This window comes from Desmodus rotundus, chromosome 4 (assembly GCF_022682495.2).
Source record: "Desmodus rotundus isolate HL8 chromosome 4, HLdesRot8A.1, whole genome shotgun sequence".
NCBI lineage: Eukaryota > Metazoa > Chordata > Mammalia > Chiroptera > Phyllostomidae > Desmodus > Desmodus rotundus.
Genome location: NC_071390.1, coordinates 125,111,079 through 125,121,634, shown reverse-complemented (window position 1 = coordinate 125,121,634; position 10,556 = coordinate 125,111,079). Strand labels below are relative to the sequence as shown.

General features: G+C 33.9%; 1 protein-coding gene across 1 annotated transcript in view; it reads left to right on the top strand.

Moving 5' to 3' along the window:
* The first annotated feature begins 5,879 nt into the window (after positions 1 to 5,879).
* LOC112320727 (transmembrane protease serine 11C-like) overlaps positions 5,880 to 10,556 on the top strand; it is a 55,557-nt gene continuing 50,880 nt past the window's right edge. The window contains exon 1 of the mRNA XM_053923475.1: positions 5,880 to 5,986. Within this exon, the coding sequence (XP_053779450.1) occupies positions 5,880 to 5,986 (107 nt within the window). The remainder of the gene's footprint in view (positions 5,987 to 10,556) is intronic.

Here is a 10,556-nt window from a genome sequence, read left to right as displayed (position 1 = left end):
ATTACATTACCTAAGATAAAAGAGGAGAGAATCTTAGAAGCAGCAAGAAATAAGGACACAGTTACCTACAAAGGAGTGCCCATAAGACTGTCAGCTAATTTCTCAAAAGAGACCTTACAGGCAAGAAGGGCCTGGAAAGAAGTATTCCAAGTCATGAAAGGCAAGGACCTACATCTAAGATTACTCTATCCAGCAAAGCTATCATTTAGAATGGAAGGGAAGATAAAGTGCTTCCCAGGTAAGGTCAAGTTAAAGGAGTTCACCATCATGAAGCCCTTATTTATGAAATGTTAAAGGAACATTTAACATTATCTAAGAAAAAGATCAAAACTATGAACAGTAAAATAACAACAAACTCACAACTATCAACAACTGAACCTAAAGAAACAAAAACAAACTAAGCAAAAAACTAGAACAGGAACAGAACCAGAGAAATGGAGATCACATGGAGGATTATCAGAGGGGAGGGGGAGGAGGAGAAGGGAGGAAAACGTACAAGTGTAAGAAGCATAATTGGTAGGTATAAAATAGAAAGGGGGAGGTTAAGAATAGTATAGGAAATGGAGAAGCCAAAGAACTTATATGTATGACCCACGGACATGAACTAAGGGGAGGCAGTATGGAATGTTGGTGGGAGGAGGGTGCAGGGCAAAAGGGGATAAGGGGAGGGAAAAAAATGGGACAACTCTAATAGTATAAATCAATAAAATATACTTAAAAATTTTAAAACATTATAATGGCATTGGAAGGAAAATTAAATTTTTTTTCTACAGTAGATGGAGATTTCAGCCACAGAAAATTTCATCTTATATGCAGCCATTTTTTATTATGACTTCCAAAATTAAAATACACTTGGAAAAAATCTAGAATGCATTTGTGCTAAACTTTACTAAACTTTCTTTTAAAAACTTTTCTAACATACAACATTTGTTATTAAGGGTTACAGTGCGAATGGGTCAGATAGGTACATACAGAGATATACAAACACACAGAGACACAAATACTGTCAAACACATACAATTATAGAACTTAAAGGAATTATATATATGTGTGTGTGTACATATATACTCATAAAAACACTCTTATGCACATTAACCAAAATAATTAAAGAAAGTATTCTCAGGTAAGAGTAATTAGATAATTTAACCAATACTAATACATTAGTTTTTATGAGATAGACAATTTTTCAAAAAACAGTTAAAGTATGAATTATCAATGAATATACACATAGATACTCATTAAGAAAATCCATAACACTGTTTCTCAAGTTATGAATTTCATGTAGTTTTAAACTAACTTGTTGGTATTCTAAATAAAATATTTTAGTTAGAACAATGTCCTCTAAAATAGCTCACTTATGTTTAAAAACAAATGAAATTTATTTTGTAAGTGCCTTTTTAAACACTAAAATATATTTATGTTTTAGCCTTTGTGATTTTACAAAATTTCTCTTCATTTAATGTTTTCTACTAGTAAACTGGATAGGAAAGTACATAACATATAGTTTATACTTTTAAAAGAGATCTATTTTAAATTTGCACATGAAATGTTAACAGTGACTTTAAATGAATAAGCCAAAAAAAAAAAACCCCTAAAGTTTCTTCATTTTAAAAGAATGAATTGTGTAAGCAATGTTCTAATAATGGGAAGGAATTAAAAGCTTTAAAAAAATCAGTGACACTGCCAATAACCAACAATAATCAAGTTTTACTTTCTCATATTTTCCTCCAGTTCACATCTAAATATATATTTAAAATTTTACTTGGTTTATAATCATAACTGTCGGTTTGCAACTTGGCCCCTGTACACAGAGGGCAAGGAGGGATGAAAGAAAGACAGAAATAACTCCAGATTTGTAGGTGGCAGGTTTAATAAGGGAACTTACGAGGCTTGGTTTGAGCAGCAGCAATATCAGCTCTCCACACCCACCTGCTAGAATCTTAAAAGTTTATACCTTAACTGAGTTCAGTCACATATGCAATTCAGATGCTCTCAACACACATCGTTCTCTCAAGGTCGCTTGCTTGAAGATGGCTCCCACCATGGGAATGGTGGGCAGAACTTACATTTCAAGGACAGGGGCGGAGCCTCTGATTGTTGGAGTCCAGCTTGTGAGTCAACCTCCGGTCCTATCCTCTCAACAACATATAAAACAATTTTGTATTATGGTTTATTCACTTTATATTTTAATGTCATTTTATTCTGCTTTGTGATAGTTATCAAAAGGCTTTAAGATTTCATTTAGTTTATATTTCAATGCATCAGTTAATATTCACTAAAAAATTAGTTTTTAAACCTTTCTCACTTTAAGCCAATTGTTGGTTGGTTGATTTTTAGTGATAGCTTTTAAAGTATATACTTAGAGTTGTAATAAGCAAATGAAGAAAAATAAAAGTAAAATATAGAACAAGGGTTTGAACTGAACAGCCCAGCTTATATGCAGATCTTTTTCAATACATTTGGCCCAGCATATCCTCAGGTTTCTCATCTGCAGATTCAACCAATCAAGAATCTAAAACAATATTTTTGAATGCCCATCCATAGATTGAAAATACAGTTAGCCCTTAAACAAGGTGGGAGTTAGGGGAGTTAGTGGTGCCAACCCCAGAGCAATGGCAAATTCACATAAAACTTTTGGCTCCCCAAAATGTAACTACAGTCAGGCTTTGAGTCCACTGACTCGATCAGTCATGATTGGGAAACCCATTTGTGAATGCAAAAGTATGCTTCCTGTCTGCAGTTGGTTGAATCTATGGTCACCAAACCTGCAGACACAAAGGGCCAAAAGATCCACTGAAAAATATCCATGCATATTTGGACCCACACAGTTCAAACCTGTATTTTCAAGGGTCAACTATATTGGGTTTGCAACCCAAGGGGGGCTGAATTCATGATGCAAAGGGCCACTTATCAACACTGCTTAGATAAAGTTGTCTAACGAGCTGGAAAGTGAGCCACTATCACACAGCTCATTGTTTGCTGTATTGTATACCAAGGTATCACAGCTGCTTTTGTCAAAATTGTACGTTCATGAAAGCATTCATCAATGTTGTTTTTGACTCAAGTCCATAACCCCACATCCAATCAATCATTAAGTGATATCAAGTCTCTTAACTGAGTCTACAAACCTCACTGCCTTAATTCAAAGCCCTTCCACATGGATGAGTAAAAGGCTGTTTCCTTCCAGCTCCATAATCCAATCTCTTTTTCACATAGCCAGTCAGGATTATTTTAACCACATGTAAATCTAATCATATTTAAACTCTTTATTAGCACTGCATTTATTTCTCCCCCCTCATCTTCCATCAGCTTTCCCTCCCTCCACAGGCACGTGCACTCATGCACACATGCACGCGCGCGCGCGCGCACACACACACACACACACACACACACACACACACTCCTGTATCCTCTGTAGCTTGGCTAAATTTCATGGGGATAATTTTCAATCACCCAAAATTACAGTGCTCTCTCTTGCTTTTTACTGGGCTGATTGGTTCATTGCCCTCACTTGTGGAAATACTATATTCCTGTTCACCTTCAGGTCTTGGGTCAGATATCACATCCTCTGAGTACTCCTCTCTGACCCCCTCCCACAACAGCGGGATTTGGTTTCACTTCCATGTTCACATAGCACTCCGTGAGTGTTCCACATATGGTTTATCTTGCTATGTTTTAAACACCAGTTTATTTGACTGTCTTCATTGTAAGATCATATTCACCTTAGGGTATTATTTGTCATTCAATAATTAACATAGTGCCAAAGCCACAGTAGGTGTGCGACACATTTTTTATAAAGACTTAATTTTTTATTTATCTTTAAAAGATTTTATTTATTTATTTTTTAGAGAGAGGGGAAGGGAGGGAAAAAGAGAGGGAGAGAAACGTCAATGTGTGGTTGCCCACTGGGGACCTGGCCTGCAACCCAGTCATGTGTCCTGACTGGCAATCGAACTGGTGATCCTTCAATTCACTGGCTAGCATTCAACCACCAAGCCACACCAGCCAGGGCCAGACTTTATTTTTTAAAAGCAGATTTAGGTTCACAACAAAATTGAGAGAATGGGACACAAATTTCCCACATACTTCCCACTCCACACATTCCCAGCCTCCCCCATTATCAGCTTTGTTCACCAGAGTGGTGCATTTGTTACAATTGATGAACCTACACTGACACATCATACTCACCCCCAGTCCATAGTTCACTTTATTGTTCATTCTTGGTTTTATATATTCTATGAGTTAGGACAAATATATAATGACATGTATCAATCATTATAGTATCTTATAGACTATTTCCACAGCCTTCTGTGATTCACATATTCACCCTCTTACCACCCCCTATCTTCTGGCAACTACTGATAATTTTCCTGTCTCCATAGTTTTGTCTTTCTCAGAATGCCATATAGTTGGAATTGTATAATATGTAGCCTTTTCAGATTGGCTTCTCTGAATCAGTAATATGCATTTAAGTTCCTTTCATGTCTTTTCATGGCTTGATAGTTCATTTGGGTTTTTTTAGTGCTGAATCATATTCCATTGTCTGGATGTCCCACAGATTATTTATCCGATATAAATTTTCATCAATGAAGGATGAAGGTGTCCTGTATTAGAATATTTTGTTTCTTGATCACCAAAAGCCATTCTAAGACAATAACTTGGGAATATTATTTGATCCCTGCTCTTAAGTACCCTAAACTCTGTGTAGATTTTGGTGGAAGATACCATGAGTTTGTGAGCCTCAGGTGGTATATTGAGAAGGCCACATGGAAAAAGTAAGCATTGAGCTAACCTTGAAGGCTAAAGATTTACACAGACAAATGAAAGTGAGAACAAACTAGATATTTTGAAGACTAGGGTAAAAGCATACAGTGTGGAATGCTCAAATAAATATAATTAAATTGGAAGTTTTTTAAGCATGTAAATATATCTGACAAGGTCTTATTAATAACTAATACAAGAACTGCCATTATGATTCTTTTTAGTTTTAGTATAAATTTTTTTGTGATTATCTGTTCTTTCACATGTTTTGGGAAGAAAGGAGATTGCCTAGGTAGAATAATGATTCTACTTGATCATATAATAAGGTTGAGTCTCTTTAACAAAGACTGTTACCCAAAGAAGCCTTCTCCAGCATAACTCAATTCACATAGCACGTCAGAATTATTTTAATCACATGTCATCCAAACATAAGGATGTGTCCTATCTAGTTTTCACACAAATATCTAAATTGACTGCCAAGAATCACACTGCTATCCAAAACTTCAGAAAATTACTAGTTAAACCTTTATATTTTGTAATTAAAAATTAACACCCTTCGGATTTCAGGGAATATAAAATTCTTTAATGAGCACTGGTATTGGGGTCACTGTAAAAATTTCAGAAAGAAATTCTTCAAAAGATGATATATGGATTGAAAGAGACAAGAACATTATGAGCTGGAGAGCATTCATATCCTAATGGAAGGTTAGAACTTGGACAGCCATGGGCCTTCCACCAAAAAGTAATAATGAAACTGCCAACTTTTTTTGGAAGTGGATTCAAAGGAGTGAGAAGAGCAGTTGCTCACCTCCAGATTCACAAAATACAAAACCTGGGTAAAGGTTCCCTGTTCTTCTCAAACCCGGTGACCCTATTGCTTGCTCACTCACAACAACTGAGAGTTTTAAATTTTGCCTCCACTTGGGTCATGTGATTATTTATTATTTATGGAGCAGCACCTATACAGCTCATGTTTTACTAATGTAAAATTAATTAGCAAGTGTTCAGAAAGCACTTTGAAGATGAAAAGTTGTGTAACTGCTAAGTATTATTATTATTATAATGTTATCATAAAACACATAAAAGTCACAGGCTCTTGTAAGCTAAATAGATGGAGAATGACTGTGCAGCACAGCACTCGAGGAGAAGATGGCAAAGGAGCAAACTCCAAGGAGGGAACTGGCATGGATCCCCCTGCAGAACAGGTGGGCTTAAGGGGAGAAGGGTGGGGCTGCAGGATGGCCTGCTGTTGCTTGTTGCTTCTCGGGTCAACTTTCTGAAGGGACCAAATTAATGTTGCTTGATTTGTATTTTAAAGTTCTTAAAAACAGGGTTATACTCTCAACATTTTTATGAAAATGAGAGCAATATAAATCACAAAGGAAAAACAAGAATGAGTAAGATTGATAAACTTCAATCATTAGAGTTTGTTTTGTGAATCTTTGTGAAAAACCTTACCATCATAATTAGACCATTCATGAGAGTATATGTATAATTGTTGAAGTTGCTGAAGTAAAACTGGGGAAATTTATTTTTAAAAAGATAATTTCACTTAGAAAATGTAAAGAATACAAGATAGTTACATCAATTTCTAATACTGTATGTTGATATAGAGACAATATTTGTATTTATAACATGCTATTTTACCTATAGGAAGTTTAGGTCTTAATTTTTATTATTGAAACATTGCAATGCTACACTGCTATACATTTTTAGCAGCATGATTTAACCCTGTAGTTGGAAACAGCTTCCCATTAGCAATGCCACCTGGCCAGATAGGAATTGCCTGAAAGTCAAAGAAGTGTGTTGACTGATTATTTAGCACACAAAGATGTGTAAATAATGTTTATCCTTTTATTTTTAATATAATCAAACTAACTCACAAATATAAATGTTCACATATACATTACATTCTTTCCTGGAAAATGCAGGCCTTTGATAAACCCTTTGAGCTTAACATATATTTTTAATAAAAACTTTAGACAACTTTTCTGATCTTCATATCTTGCCAACAACTACACTCTGAATATAATATTAAGCATAATGTACCTTCCTGATAAACAGTTTTCAATAATCAGCCATTTTACACATTCACCTCAATATTTAATCAGCTATAAGAGAACCTCTGAAATCTTTTCCATCAAATTAAGTTCCTATTAATCATTTTGATTTAATTTAAATAAAGCTAGTAACCTATATAATCTTGGCTTCCGAGTAATATGTTCTATGTTCTTCATATTAACTTGCTATGCTGCTTTTGCTCCATAAACAATGTATGAGAAATCAGACCCTGGTTTCATCCTTTAAAGGAATTAATAATTTTAAGTATATAACTCACTATCAAAGCCACTGTTTCTGAAATCCCTAATAATCCTTGATATCATTATTACATTATCATTATTTTACCTAAATGGCTTCAGGATATATTTGGTAAAAATATATAATACTTTGGGAAATTATGGCAAGTTGCTAAATCAAAACAAGTTTTTCTATTCCTCCCTTAACCTCTCTCCTAAGACTCAATTTCTGTTAAATAATAAGTAGTCTATTTTCCCACCAACATCTTACATAATAACACTTTGAGAAAAATAGAATTTGTATGTCTGAAATTGTTTTTAAAGAACATTTTAAAGAAGACAATGTAAACAGTGACGAAGTTGAATTTTCCTTTAAAACTAGAAATATGCACATACACACACATACATATACACACAGAGGAAAACTTCAGATCAATTAAACACTTTGCAAGTAGGAAGAATATATATATTATTATATATTACTATATATTATATATTATTATATATACATATGTATAATGTTAGAAAACAGGTGAGAATGACAGAAATAAACACTTAGTTCATCTGCCTTTAAATTAATTTTTATTTATTACCATAATTTTACATTTATGAATTAAGATGGATAAGTTACTGTAATGATATTAGATTTTGGCTGAAAGGTAACTGAGAGTTGCAAGTTAGAGTAGCTTATATGATTTAACTTTAGAGGGGTTGTGGGAGGAGGATAACGGGGGAAGAAGGGAAAGGGGCAAGTCAGGGAACATGAATAGAGGACTCGTGGGCACTGAAAATGGGGGGTGATTGACTGTGGGAGTGGGGACATGATGGGGCAGGGGAGAGCAATGGGGGAAAAGGTAGGGCAACTGTAATTGAACAACAATAAAAAAATTGAAAACAAAGCCATCACCCTCAAAAAAAAAAAAAAATCAGAAACAATCCCTAATCTTAACTCTAAACCAAACCCTAAATATACTAATAATAACCAGAGGAGAAGGAGCTACCTAGAATCCATGTTATGTTCCCTAGATTTGAAATGACTTAAAGCAAAAATATTGTTTTATAATTTTCCTTCTTTAAAATTAGAAAACTAGAAAGGTGATTTGCAAAGTTCCTTCCACTTCCAAAAAGTTATGTATCTCTCATTCTAGTTACATCACCATACAGACAAATGGGAAGGGAAACAATAAATGAAGTTCACCTGTGTATAAGTGCATTATTATGAAATTTGCCAATATTCAATTTTTTGCTATACAAATGCAGTGTTTTTATATGGTTTAATCTATTAGAAGGACAAGGCTGAGAAGAATAGAGAAATATACTCTAAATATTTGCTACATAAAATTTCACACTGTATTTATTATATTTTTTTGAGGCTTATCCCATGGCAAATTGTGTTGAGTAAAATAGACATATACCTACGAGTATGGAAAAAGTTGCTTTAGAATAATTTATTCATCTATAGGAAATTAAGTTCCGATAGATTAATTGGGAGTTTAGTCAGTTTTCTTTCCAAAAAAAATGTAAACAATGCCCTGCCTGGTGTGGCTCAGTGATTGAGTGCCAGCCTGTGAATCAAAGGGTCACCAGTTCAATCCCAGTCAGGGCACATGACTGAGTTGCAGGCTAGGTCCCCAGTAGGGGGAGAGTGAGAGGCAACCACACATTGATGTTTCTCTCTCTAAAATAAATAAATAAATAAATAAATAATCTTTAAAAACATGTAAACACTATTTTAGACTCAAGTGAGTTGGTCAAATTGGTGAAAAGTGTTCTCTTCTAAATTTTTACATAGTGAGATGTCTTTTAGGTTTTTAATTTTTTTTATTATAGACCCAAAAAGTTGATGGTTATCATATTTCTATAGAAATACTAAGAACTTACTTTATGTGCAGGGTGCAACACTGATGAAAGAGATCAAAGATGTAACAAAATGGGAAGACATACTTTAATAACGGATTGAAAGATTCAGCATAGTAAAGATTTCAATTATCTGCAAACTGATATAGTTTTACTGAAATATCTATCAAAACCTAAGCAAGATTTTTATTTAGATACAGACACAATTATTTAAAGTTTATGGGGAGAATCATAGGAGCTAATATAACTAAAATCAATTTTGACAAAGAAGATAAAGTGGGGGGAATCAGTCTACCTGATTTTAAGGCTTATTGTACAGCTACAGTAATGGAGATGGTGTGGTACTGGTGAGATATATTGATCAATGGAACAGAAGAGAACCAAGAAACAATCTCAGGTATGCCCAACTGATTCTTGACAAAGGTACAAAAGCAATACAAGAGAGGAAAGATGGCCTTTTAAGCAAGTAGTACTGGAGCAAGAAGACAGCCAAAGGAACAAAAAATAACCTTAACTTAAGTCTCTTGCCTCATATAAAAATTAATTCTAGTTGCTTCTTGGCCTTTAACCTAAGATCAAAGTTAAATTTAATTCTAAAAAAATAATTTTAAGTAGATCATGGAATAAAATGTACAAAATTTTAAGGAAAATAATATAGGAGAAAATCTTTGCCATCTATCTAGGGCTAGGCAGAGCTCTTTGATTCAACACCAAAATCATAATCCATTAGACCTATGTGAGAAATCAGACTTCATCAAAATTCAAAACTTTTTCCTGTGAAATACTGTTAAGAAAGTGAATAGACAAGCTACAATCTGGGGAAAAATATTTGCAAAACACAAATCTGACAAAGGACTAGGATCCAGAATATATAAAGAATTCTTAAAACTCAGCACTAAAAAAAGAAAACCCAATTAGAAAGAAAAAGGAAAAAGACATAGACATTTCAGAGAATATTCAAATAGCAAATAAGCACATGTAAAGATATTCAACATCAGGAAAAAAGTAAAATCATGGGATATTTCCCCACAGCTATCAGAATATTTAAAATAAAATGTTGTTATAGCAAAAAATGTAGGCAAGGATGCTAAGGAGCTGGGTTACTTATACACGTTGGAAGAATATAAAATGTTACAGCCACTCTGAGAAGCAGTTTGAGAGTTTCTTAAAAATTAAACATAAAACTACCATATGACTGAGCAATTACAGTTCTGAACATTTATCCCAAAGAAATGAAGATTTATTTCCACACAAAAACTTGTACGTAGCAAGTTTTATAGCACCTTTATTCCTGACAGTCAAAAAGCAGAAACCATCCACATGGCCTTTATCAAGTAAATGACTAAACAAAATGTGACATATCTATACTAGAAATTATTTCTCAAAAATGTTTAATATTTTAAAGAACTATTAATACATAGAACTGCTTGAATGAATTGCCAGGGAATTTTGATAAGTGAAAACAAATAAAACTCGAAAGATTGCATATTGTATGATTCCATTTATATAAATTCTTGAAATGACAAAATTATAGAAAAGGAGAACAGTTTGGTGGTTTCAGGGGTTAAGGAGGGAAAGGGGGCAGGAGCCAAACAAGTATTGTTATAAAAAGGCAGCATGAGGGATACTTGTGGTATGGAA